Source organism: Schistosoma haematobium, chromosome 2, assembly GCF_000699445.3.
Source record: "Schistosoma haematobium chromosome 2, whole genome shotgun sequence".
Classification (NCBI taxonomy): Eukaryota; Metazoa; Platyhelminthes; class Trematoda; order Strigeidida; family Schistosomatidae; genus Schistosoma; species Schistosoma haematobium.
In genome coordinates, this window is record NC_067197.1 from 14,587,159 (window position 1) to 14,600,927 (window position 13,769).

The 13,769-nt window shown below is 36.2% G+C and overlaps 1 protein-coding gene across 1 annotated transcript in view; it reads right to left on the minus strand.

The window, feature by feature from the left end:
• The window catches only part of WDR44 (WD repeat-containing protein 44), a 47,556-nt gene that overhangs the window by 18,059 nt on the left and 15,728 nt on the right, over positions 1–13,769 (minus strand). The window contains exons 11-13 of the mRNA XM_051219160.1: positions 12,194–12,238; positions 10,884–10,968; positions 159–337 (exon numbers count right to left, since the gene is read on the minus strand). Coding sequence (XP_051067580.1) covers positions 159–337; positions 10,884–10,968; positions 12,194–12,238 — 309 coding nt within the window. The remainder of the gene's footprint in view (positions 1–158; positions 338–10,883; positions 10,969–12,193; positions 12,239–13,769) is intronic.

Genomic DNA, 13,769 nt, shown 5'->3' on the forward strand with positions numbered 1-13,769 from the left:
TTAACTGGAGTAAATATACAACGAACATTATCTACAAATTCATGGAATGGTTAAAAATATCTTTAGATTGTCAATACAGGTACATATTGCACCAAAAGTACACATTCACTAAATTCAATATAAACAAATATGATTAAAAAACATATCATGAGACTTACCGCTTCACTAACATCAGTTTTACCTGATGTTGATATTGTAGTTGATGCTAAACTTAATGAATCAAAACGATTCTCTTCATCTAACGTTGCATTTGACGTAGTATTATTTGAAGTGTGGAAGTCATTTGGCATAAATCCACCAACTGATCCATATTTTGAACTACTACTGGGTGGTGGAGCTAAAAAGGTCAGAAATTTACGAAAGAAGAAAAATGTGTAGTACTAATATTACCAGTTGGACAACAAAAAGTCTATATTTCTTGTTCTTTTAATAACCAAAGAGAAGATTAAGAAAATATCATATTTAATTTAACACATCATTTACCAGGCACAGATTTATTTACTTGGCTTCAAGTCACACTCTAAGTATAAAAGCTAGTGATACTTAGGGAGAGTTTCAAGCCTATGACTTAGCAAATAGAAGTCAAACGCCTTGATCACTAGGCTACAGCTCCGATTTGCTCTTATATCTAATTACAGAGCAAAAAAACTGTTAACGATTTCTGGAAAAAAACTTGGTCAATAATTAATCAAGAAAAATTGTAAAACATGTGAATAACAATAGTATATATATGGTATCTCAACTTATTAAAAACTGTAAATCATAAAAGTACAGTAGCAGGTGACTATATTAGAAAAGTAAGCTATAAAATAAAATGCTTTGTTTTCCTTGCACTGTTCTTCATATTCAGTTGATTACTGAAAGTAGGATTTGGTAGTCAAACATGTTTCGTTGAGTTATCATTTTAAGTTCGGGTCACAGTCAAACAACGAAAACATGAATCAACAATTTCAATTCCTTTCCAGTAGTCTTAGTGCTGCTAACTTCTGATATTTCTGCTGCTCAGTAAAACAGAAAATACTGAAGAGGAACAATTCGTTCTTATAGTCGATCCGCACTGTTTAGTACAATGCGATCTTTTTTTTTAATATCAAATAAATCCAATCAATTATTCCAAGCAGTTGAAAGTCTGTAACCCCCGTAGGCAATTTAGATTAACAATGACTTTATTCACTGGATAATTATTTGGATGTCTCTCTTGTCACTAAAAGTTTTCCACTCTATTTCTATGTCGACCAGCAATACTGGGGAACTACAAATATTAAAGTGTGTTTCAAAAGTCTTGATAAATTCGAGATAGAAATCTTAGAATTTAGGTACATATACACTTAGATTATATGGTAAAGCTTGCTTAAAAATGTGTCATTTTAATATTTAAAGAGTCAACTTTAAATATCTTAGTATACATGGCATAGTTTGACAGATCATTTTAAAATTGTTATGTCCCATGGCCCGTCAAATATCATGTGACTTTTGACAGAACACCGACTTTTATAGCCTTGTCCCTGTAATAAATCAATGACACGTCAGCCAGTACTAGCAGCCTCGAGTCAAATCGGAATCCTTATTGGTCCGTGAAAGAGTAATCTCTCACCTAGACCTGCCCGTTGAGTCCAGAACACAATACCCAATTCCAATGCATAAACAGTATATTTCAGACATACAAACAGACCAGATAGCATCACATCATAAAATGGAAAATAATAACCATAAAAGATCAAGCTAAAAGTGGCTGTGAGTATAGGAGACTGTAACTAATAAACTGAGAATAAATTAAGAATGATAAATCGTATAATAGTAGGCCAATAGGTCAAATGAAAGCCTATGATATATATATGGTCTAGCTTCAATTGACTCATGATTTCAACTATTGAAATTACTAAAATCTCCACAAAACCCCTTCTAATAATAATCATCTGCTCACTAGTGACTGACTTTAAGAGACACTCCTGGAGTTCTAGTGAGAAGCCGTGACCAGTGGAGTTCAACCAGGTTTGCTGTGAGATATCAGCTCACTGAAGACAATGGTGATGGTAACGCGATTTCGTGAATTGGTTGAAGTTAAACATTAACACCGCTGGGTGCCAGCTTAGTGGTCTAATGGTTAGGCCATTAATAATAATAATAATAATAATAATAATAATAATAAGCGCTCGCGCGAGAGACTGATAGGTCCTGGATTCGAATCCCGCGGGGTACAGGATCGTGAATGCGCACTGCTGGTGAGTTTCATACTAGGACGAAACGGCCGTCCAGTACTTCCAGGTTTTCCATGGTGGTCTAGCTTCAATTGACTCATGATTTCAACTATTGAAATGACTAAAATCTCCAAAAAACCCCTTCTGAAAATGATGAAGTGTTCTACAATTTACATTATATCAAGATACACTGTGCATAAAGTTCACTCATTAATTCACAATAATTATAGAAGCAAATAACAAATCGATAAACGAAAATAGTGCGCATAATATTGAGAAGGTCACGTAATCATGAATATTTGATTTCACATCCTAACGAATGCTATTCATTATTCAAAGGCAAATTTATTTTTAAAAAAAACATGAGAACAATCATATGATAGTAGTGTACTGATTTAATTCACTGAAGCTAGAACTCACGCAATTTATGAAATATAAACGTCAAAAGCTTGTGTGTTTAAATCATTTTAACAACTGTTAAACATTATCAGGGAAAAGTATATAAGTTTATCACTATAAACAGCATTTAGCTAATCGAAGCAAAATTATGTACTGGTAAGTATTTCATTGTAAAATAAACTTTTGAAATATTAAATTGTTATAATTACAGTACAAAATTATAACCAGTGTATCAATTATATGCACCATTTTGTGGCTTAGAAGTAGTAGTAATCATAGTATTAGCGAGGACAAGTTGATATATAATAGATTGAGAAATCAATTTTTAAGTAGGTCAATAATAATGAGGATGGCTGTGCTTCATTATGAATACAGATAATAGTTAAAATGAAATAATGTATAAGCAAAACGATAGTACAAATTATTAAAGGAATAAATGACAAACTAATCTTACACAAGATAAAATATATCAAAGAACACCTAAACAAACGTTTAATAAATAAATATACATAAGAAACAACAGTATCACATGAGGTACGTTCAGAATAGCAAGAAAAACATGATCAACTAGTCAAAAGCCTCTATATGTCTCATTGTTGAATATCCTCTACAGATGGTGTATAAATTCAGTAATATGTCCCTCTATTATTAAATACATAACCAATCGCTGTTTAATCATCGTTTACTTGTTATCATTTATATTTGGTGTATTTCTGTCCAACTTCTACAGGCAACCAACTTTAGCATCGTGTTTTTTTTAATTTTGTTTATAAATTGACAGTAAAGCTGAATAATAAACCATTCTATTCAATCCGGAGACAGCAAAGATAAATGACAAACTTTGATAGAACACAGAGTTAAGATAAGCATTTTAGGAATTTCGCGTTATAGCTGCTGTTAGTTCGTGATAATAACTCCAAATTTAATCCCTATTCCCATTTCCTGACACTACCTCCCAACCCGACTGTAGCTGCTACCATGAAGTGGTGACAGGCTCGCCTATCGTAATGACTCAACCGAGCTATATTGGCTGGAACACATGTTCCTTTAGATTCTAACATGCCTAGCAGGTTGGCTGGAGAACAGTAAACCTAGAACCAGCAACTTAAGGTCTGAGAGCGTAGTCATACTACTAAGTGCAGAGGGATGTGACAATAGTAAGGTGCAGCTTCGTGGCCTTATCATAACGAAAGGAATGGGTTAGAAAAGGTTAAGCCTGAAAATGTCACACATTATCCTACCTTCTCATATACTTTCATCTCCGGAGGTACGGTTTTTTGAGGCGCGGAGCTTAAGCATCAAGAACGTTTCGTAAGTGTCGTGCGTGACTGCTTCAAACAGTTGTCCCTTGGGCTCTATGGTCACACTCTCGGGTCACTAAGACCACCACTAAAACAGTTCTCTTTAGGTCCCTCAAGGAGAAATATCCCTTCTTCCTTTCTTGAATCATACTTGAACACTAATCTTTCTATTGCCATTCATGCTGTTACTACCTCTACCACTCTTGAATTTCCTCTAACAACTTCATCACATAGTACTAATGGGGTATGGCAACTTAAACAGATGTACATTCGTGCCAGGTTATATGTTGGACTTACTGACTGGTTTATATTTCGAATATAAGCCATAACCTCGAAGCATTTTCCACGTTCACAATCAGCTCAGCAGTATAGTTTAGTCTTACTAAATCGTCTTATAGTTTGTTACTTTAAACATTTCTAAGTGATATAAACAGTAATAGAGTTTACATGCTTGACCGGCTGTACAATGACTTCCCAGACATCGACTTGTATTACTGATCTTGATTTAACAGTAACAGAGTTTATGTTAATTTATTGTGATTGACTGATTCGTTACATGCTAACTGCGAAGAATTTTTACGCTAGTTGCACTGTCATTTTTTTTTTACTTGGTTTAGTGTTTATTAGTTCCTATTGATTTGACCAAATTATATTGGATTTACCGTTTTGATGACATAGACTGTGGAAGCTGAGTGACATGGGTTCAAATCCCTTGACAAGTGTCAGTTCCCTCAAGATTACAGGTACACCTTGCTGATAAGTGCTGACTAGCACAAAACCTAGGTCTAGGTTTTCCTGCTAGCTATCTTCGACAACCCAACATTTTAACATATTGCATGCGATTCATTAATATTTGTGAGGACATTCCAACTTGATCGACAAGCATTTTCGGTACATATGAAAGAAATCTGCATTGTTCATTCAGATTTCAATTGAATCAAATGGTAGCTTAATGAATTTGAAGTCTCTGTGCATTTCTTCTAATTGATCTCGAAATCTAACATTAACTTCTGAGAACTACTAATGGGCTAATATTATATATATATTCTTATTGTATAACTATACAGTAACTAGATTATGTATACCTATATTCCTCTTATTATAAGATTTACTATTCTTAAATTATACCCAGTTTATTCATTACAGTCTCCCACGATCACAAACACTTTTTGGCTTGATCATGTACAAATGTTATTTCCTATTTTATGGTGTGACGTGGTCTGTTTGGCTGGTATATAAAACAAGTATGTTTGAAGTAAATGATTTGCATAGTGGAAACTGGTCCTGGTTTTCTGGAATCAACTTGTAGGGCTGGGAGGAAAAAGGGCCATTAGGGACGCTAGGCTGCTCAGAGCGGTCGAATATCATTGGTTTGGTACAGTACTAAGATTGTGTAAGTCGTATTCCGATTTGCAAATAAGTCATATAATAATAACCCGGGCTTAAAAACAACAAAAATACTGTAAACCAAGAAAAAAATGTACGGATATATGAATTCAACCCTAAATAAGTTTTCATATAAAAAGAGTAGTAATATTGCAGAAGTCTTGTTTCATACACAATTGACCTTATGATTGGCAATATATGTTTGCTTGTCTATTGAATGACGAGCTAATGACTGCTTTCCTGATTGGGATAGCGAGTTAACAGAAATAAAAATTTTCACAAACTATATTTTTTATCAGTTGGTTTTTTTCTCAAAATTTAATCTATAGATGTTTATAATGTTTCCGAATACTCCTGAGTATAAATCGATGATAATAATTAATAGCATAAAAGGATCGTTTAATTTTTCTGAATGGATCAAGTAGTAGGTAATTTTTGATCGCTGATAAATTATATGGTTAGCTCTCCCTCTCGAGACGCTCTCACATGTCCACGTGCATACAAACACTGCCAGGGAAGTCCTACTCACTGCCTTCTCGTGGCGGGGGTGTTCAAGAAATCGAGAGGAGGAAAAGCGTATGTCCGGCGCTTCAACCGGGTTGGTGGACACGGAGAGTCCACCTCTGAGAGTTGGAAAAGCCTGATTACAAACCAACGGTACACGTGGGCTCCAGTATCCTGAAGAAACAAATGGCGTATGAACAAACCGTTGGTTACCGGCTACTATGGGACTGCATTTCCTGACGTTGCTCCACTGCTTTGTGGATTAGACCTTCAGGTCGAAGGGTCAGGTTGTGACTCTCTAAGAAAATCACCTGCTTCGGTCTGGGCATCTGGGCAGTATCACAACCCACACACAAACAAAATGAAATGATGATAATTACTGAAAATACTATTCATTTAGTATTCAGACAATTCACATCCATTTTTATTTTCTCTCTTATTCCCACTTTGTGTATCCATATTTTTCGACTTATACAGCAGCTCGCCTATGGTGGAAACTCGGTTCTATCTAAACGTTCTCGAGTGTTTGCCTGGTTGAAAATTGTATGCTAACACCAAATACGAATACTGAAGCAGTTTTCCTGAAACCACGTGCACCATTCAAACTGGCTGCCTTCAACGTTCGCACACTTATGCAGGTTGGACAACAGATAGGGCTGGCTACGTCTTTGGAAAGTCTTCATATCGACGTTTGTTGTCTGTCCGAGACCCGTATTCAAGACTCTGGTGAAGTACTAAAAAGTCGCTCTCCATCTGTCGCTTCAAAAATCTTGTTTTACGTGCGTTTATCCGGGGACTCTGTGGCATCTTCGTCTGGTCTTGCAGGCGTTGGTGTCGCACTAAGCGCTAGAGCTGAGGCAGCACTAGTCGATTGGATCCCCATTAACAGTCGGTTATGTGCTGTTAGATTAGAAAGTTCCATCAAAGTGAGAAGAGATCGGCGTGAGAAACGATGTCTTTTCGTCATCTCCGCCTATGCCCCGACAGATTGCAGCCCGGATGCAATCAAGGATGAATTCTACCACTAGTTAACTGTTCTCCTCCAGAAAGTGCGTTCGACAGATATTGTAGTACTAGCCGGAGACTTGAATGCTCAGATCGGGCGTCTAGGCATAGAAGAGAATCATTTAGGTAGCCGATGGGAACTTGTTGGTCGCATGACAGATAACGGGGACCGTCTACTGCAACTGTGCACAGACCACAACCTGTTTCTGGCTAGCACTAACTTTCGGCACAGTCATCGCCGATGTGCCACCTGGCGTCCTCCCTCTGCATCCCAAGCCTGGACTCAGATTGATCACATCGCGATCAGCTACCGCTGGCGTGGTTGTGTAAAAGACTGCCGCTCCTTTTGGAGTACCTATCTGGACTCTGATCATGACCTGGTCTGCGCCAATCTTACCTTACTTTTCAGTGGACAACAAATTCATCGTCCTAAACAGATCGATGTCAGTATATTCGGTGCAGCTACTGTTGCAACTAAATATCAAACCCAGCTAGGTTCAAGGCTAGCTAACATCCCACCGAAAAGTATAGATGAGCATTGGTTGCAACTGCATGACGCCATCGAAATGGCGAGTAAAGTCGCTTGTGGCTTCGCGAAACGTCCCGCTTCTAATCACTGGGTTTCTTCTGGTTCCTTACAACTCATCGAAGCCCGTCGGTCTACTCTGGGTGACCATCAGTTCGACCACAAAGGAAGGCTGTTACGTAATGAAATCGGGCAAAGCTTGCGTGAGGACTGAGAAGCCTGGTGGTCGGAGCGTGCTGACGAGTTGGAAGTAGCAGCTGCATCTGGTAACTGCCGGAAGCTCTTCCAACTCATCCGAGCCACTGGCAGCAAGAAGTTTGGTGTGAGTGAATCAATCTGTGAAGAGGATGGGAAGCCAATCAATAAAATCTACTGACATCTTGGACGATGAGCAGAGTTTTTCGAGGGGCAGCGCAACTGGTCTGCTGTCTCGGCAACATCGATCAAACTGTACTGCCCTCCATGGCCTGTGACGACTGATCCACCAAGTGAGACAGAAGTCCGCAAGGAACTCCAACTCTTGAAGCGCAACAAATTACCTGACCCGAACGACTTACCTCTGGCCCTTTTTAAAGATGGTGGTGACTTTCTGGTTAGGGAACTGACCGCGTTCTTTACAAAGATTAGGGAGTTAAACAGTGTTCCAACATCGTGGAATGAGTCGATAGTTGTCCCTATCTTTAAAAAGGGTTCACGTCGTTCCTGCAACAACTATCGGGGGATAAGTCTACTTCTGATTGCGTCCAAGCTATTGGCTTCCATCATACTTCGTAGGTTGTTCAAAACCCGAGAAGGATTGACTCGCGAGAAGCACGCTGGTTTTCGTTCTGGTCGAGGATGTATTGATCATATCTTCACCCTCCATTAAATGTTAGAACCCTATCATACATATCACGAGCTAATGATCGTAGTGTTTCTTGACATCAGGGCTGCCTTCAATTCGTTGGACATGACTGTTCTCTGAGATTGTCTGTTGAAGAAGGGTGTGCCTGAGAAGTTTAACATCTTGGAAGCCCTATATATTAACACTTCAGGCAAAGTGATGGCATACAACCACCTCTCTACATTATTTTATTCAAGCAGTGGGGTTAGGAAGGATTGCCCAATCTCACCATTCCTCTTCAACTTTGCCATCGATGATGTCCTGGAAACAGCCCTGATGGATGTAAGTAATGGTGGTGTGGATCTGTTGCCTGGAGAAAGGCTTCTCGACCTTAAGTATGCGGATGATATTGTCTTACTGTGCGATGATACCTAAGCTATGCAATCCGCACTTAATCAGTTGGTAATCATTGTCCATAGGTATGGTATGTGCTTCGCACCTTCAAAGTGCAAAGTACTTTTACGAGACTGACATAGCCCTGATTCTGCACTCATCCTGGATGGTGAACAGATAGAAGTAGTCGAGAAGTTCGTGTATCTAGGTAGCCGCATAAGTGCTGGTGGTGGCATGAGTGATGAGATCAATGTATGAATAGTGAAAGCCAGAGCGGCTTATGCCAATCTGGGCCATCTTTGGCGCCTTCGTGATGTTAGTCTGGCTGTAAGAGGTCGGATCTACAACGCGTCAGTGAGAGCAGTTTTGCTCTATGCTTGTGAAACATGGCCTCTCCGAGTTGAGGACGTTAGACGACTCTCTGTTTTCGATCATCGTTGTCTCCGAAGGATTGCTGACATCCAGTGACAACACCATGTCAGTAATGCAGAGGTTCGGCATCGTGTGTTCGGGCACAGAGATGATAATGCAATTAGTGTCACCATCTTGAAACACCGACTTCAGTGGCTTGGACATGTTCTACGAATGTCGTCTCAGAGCATTCCACGTCGTGCATTATTTGCCGACTCTGGGACTGGTTGGAAAAAGTGGAGAGGTGTTCAGTGTATGACATGGTGTGGTGGTATGAAAGAAATCTGCAAATGACTGGCTTGTGTTGGTCCTTCACGACTCCCTGGTTGGGGTCTGAGAGATGGTGCAACACAGTGGCTAGAGACGTTATCAGATATGGCTCAGAATAGAAACCAGTGGCGATCCTGTTGTAACCTTCTTTTACTTTCTTCATAAAAAGTGGCCGTAACTTCTTTAACTGAAAGAATTCTTTCTGGGTGTATGTTAGGGATGCAGAGGAATATACCAATAATTATCATGTTAAGTCCAATGGTGTCCTTGGACTTTAAATGGACATTTCCTATTGGTCGATATTTGTTCACTTGTTAAATATTGTACAAAATGTTGTGTTTCTATTTTATGGTACGACGTGATATGCTTGATTGGTATATAAGCAGAGTGTGTTTGAAATATAACGATTCATATCTCAGAGGCTAAGACTTGCGTTCTGGACTCAACTGGCTGGGCTAGACAGGGAAGCGGGACCAATCGAGACTCTAGGCCGTCCGTACGTGGTTTACGTGTCACTGAATCGATCGGTAAAGCACTTCACTCTAATCTGCAGTCAAGGACACAACAATTGGGACGGGGTAAAAAGCGATCCAAGTTTAAAGTCATAACAGTTTACCTTTCTGCTTCCCCCATTATTATTACTATTATTATTACCATTATTATTATTATTATTATTATTATTATTATTATTATTATTATTATTATTATTATTTCACTACCATACACTAATTCGTGGTCGTTATTGTTCTTCTTTTCTTATTACACGCACCTTACATTCTTTATCTCTTCCTACTCTCATTGTTATTGTGTGGTGCATATGTATTTGGTGCTTCTTTGCACCAAAATTTATGTGTTCAAATAAATAAATAAAATATGGTAAGAGATTTTACTTCCTGGCTATTTATTACATGACCGGTTAGTCGATTATAGATTGTTGAATAAAGGAAGAGTTTAGAGATGTTCAAGCTGTTCTGTTCCTGAAGTTCTCATGACTAATATATCATTAACATAAGGATATCAGAATGTTAATCCAAGTATTACTTGGCCACACAGTCTTTGGAATGTTAGCGTGAGGCATTAATGAGCTCGAGTCCAAATCGAAGAAACACAAAACCCAATTGTGATTTTCATTTTAAGAACATCTTTCGGCCCAACTAGAATATGATAATATCCACGATCTAGATCAGCTTTCGAGAAATCTGTAGGCTTATATACATTCAAGTCATGAATGTATGGTATAAAATTATTTACTATCAGCCACAGTGTTCAGGTAATCCATCATATAATCAATATTTCACCCGAAGTCTTTAAGATCATTATAACCACTTGAAGTAAACATGATAATACTCACTTTTAGATCTGTAATTTTATCAGAAATTTTGGATAAACAAACTTTACGCTTGCTATGTTCACTATCATTTGAATCGCTGTTATCACTTGCTAAAATTAACCTATTGTTTTGACAACTTCCACTGATAAACTGATAGAGTCAATTTATTTTTAAAGGAAGAGTAAAATACTTACTAATGACGCTAGTTATGAGAGCCAAATGAATTAAGTATAGTAACATCTATAATCAATTTAATTTAAAAGACCTCCGGAAATTCTAATAATAAGTCTAGACGATAAAATTAGTAGACGAAAGAATGAGCAACAATATGGCTTACTAGAACTTCGTTGCATTTCTTTGAAATATCGATAACATTGTCGTAGGACCCATATTCGAATATTTCGATCATATCCAGCAGTAGCCTTAAGTAAAATAAAAATCAATAGTAACAAATGAAAAGAATGAAAAATGACATGTCTATGATGAATTTTCTTTACCAATAGGACATATAATTGTACGTAAAGATATAATGAATTTGCTTACTGATGAAGTATTAACATAGCTTAAAAAAGTCTGTTAAAATTTACACATAAATGAATTTCTTGAATTAATATGACTGAAGGTGTGATAGTGATGGTAGTGATGAAGGGAGATTTACTTTTACCTAACTGGATCAGTAACAACACTGCTTATTTGTTCAGTTGTTTTCGATTAAAATCATGCAGACTATTTACTAAGTGAACATGTTCATGTTGTGTACAGCTTTGAGCTGCACAATTTATCTTGTGGATCATGTTATAAACTTATGCTTTTAGAAAATTTACAGAACTATAATTTTTGTTCCAATTGCATCGGAATTCTATTTATCCTCACTACTTACCATTTTGCCTCAATAAATAATCCCATCAACATATTTCCCGAAAACGTTTGACATTGTAGTTTATACGATTAGAAAAATATTAAGAAACAGTATCCAATTATTAAATTGTCCCATTGGGAAATGCCAAAAGGATGAACAGAGAATGTCGACTAGGTATACTTGAATAATTAATTATCAAACGTAAGGTCTTCGTCTATAATTGTTTCACTAAGATATCGAGACAAAAACAGGTACTGTTATTTGATTAAGCAATACTATTTCATGATGTCACATCAATTTAGATACAGAAGTACAAACATATAGTTCAGATTCGAAAAGTATTTTAACAACATTATGTCCATAGGGTAATTTTCAGAAAATAAGTGATTAATCTCTAGGTAAGTTATAAGGGTGAGCAGTTAAGATGTATTCAATAATGCTAATAATAATTCAAGAATTTAACGCTACATTTTCCTGCTAAACATAATCGAAATATATTGAAGATAATAAGTAATTTGTAAAAATGATTACTAGTGAATAAGAAAGGATATAGGAAGAAAAGATAGAAGAAAAATGGGAATAAGTCAGATCGATAAATGACTTTATTGTTGATATCATGCAAAATAAATAATAATAATTCTTTTATTGATACAGTGAATACAAAATATCTTCGTAATGTATGGGAAAAAAGCAAAGTGGGTGTTATTGAGAATTAATCGACTGGAGCATATGAAAAGTGTCATAAATGATTATTACTATATTTTTTTGTGAACAAAATTATAACTTACCAATAATCGACCACATGGTGAAAAACGCATAGCCCATATCGCACCCTAAAGTGAAAGAAATATTAGTAACAATAAATTATAGAATTTAAAGATGATACTGATATTGAAAGGAAACTCTACACTATATAACACATTAAAAGTATTTTAACTTTAAATAGGTACATAAGTGAAGAGAATATTGAAGTATCACACCAAGATTACTTTTATGTATATAATACAACGCATAATTATATAGTTTTTTACGATTGTGAAAAGTGATTAAATCAGATAGTTCATCCAACTTCACAACCAAGAATAAGAGCTTATGGATTTACTTTCAACTTGAGAATCAAAGCCAAGCCGTTTACATGACAGGTCATATATATATATATATATATATATATATATATATATATATATATATATATATATATATATATATATATAGTAAATAATTTAATTCCTAAAACTAATCAGACGTACAGTGATTAAGAAATAGACAATAAGAAAAGACAATCAAAATACGTATCAGTATATCAAAAATAAAGCACATTTCTTCTACGTTCGTGATTATTTGATGCAAAATAAACTCAGTAAGTTAACTTACGACCAAAAAGGAGAATGAATTAAAATTAATTAATTAGAACATACTAATGTTAGAGCTTCATAAAAATGCATAAATGGATATGGACTATGAAACTAGAGATTATGGGGGCTCGTAGAAAGTAACAAAAGTATGCCTAGTGACGTCCAACATAAAATCATAGTAGTGGTAAGAAGATTTAATGGGAGTGAGATAACTTTTATAGTCTACAAATCGCGGTTAATAAGACAGTAAACAGGTTACCTAGTTTTAGCACTATTTTGTCCAATTCACATTTATTTATTTAAACACAAATATTGGTATAAAAGGACACAGAAATATATATGTGCCACAAAATAAAGAAACGATAGCGAGCATAAGAATAAAAAAGAACAAAATGAATTAGTGTATGAGAGTGAATAATAATAATAATAATAACAATAATAATAATAATAATAATAATAATAATAATAATGGGAGAATCAGTTCAGTTAATAAAAATACAACCAGAATGGATTCTTTGAGTTAAAGAAGATCCTCTCACCTATATGAATTAAAAGAATAGTACAGTAGGACCGTCACGGGCTTCTATTTTGAGCCATGTCCGAAAACGTCTCAAGCAACTGCATTGGAAAATCCTAAGAACGCCAGCCAGGGAGTGACACAACCCGGTTACTGGAGTGCACATGTGGTGCATGCTACTTATATTGACAGATATGTAAAGGACAATTAATGGAAGATTTGCCAATGAAGTATTTAATGCATGGTTTTCACAGTTTAGGAAAGAACTCTGTAATTTTGCGTTAAATGTGTATAATTTGGTTTTCCCCATCTGGCATTTCTTTCACTACACATATAATCATGTCGAGCTTGAAAATCAGCAATAGAATTGTTTTGGTAGCTAACGTCTTTGCTAGTTCAGAAGGGGTTAAATAAATTTGGGCCCTACGTATAATTTATCACAATTATCACGTGATTTAATGGCCAAAGCATTTAAGAACACTTTCGGTATGT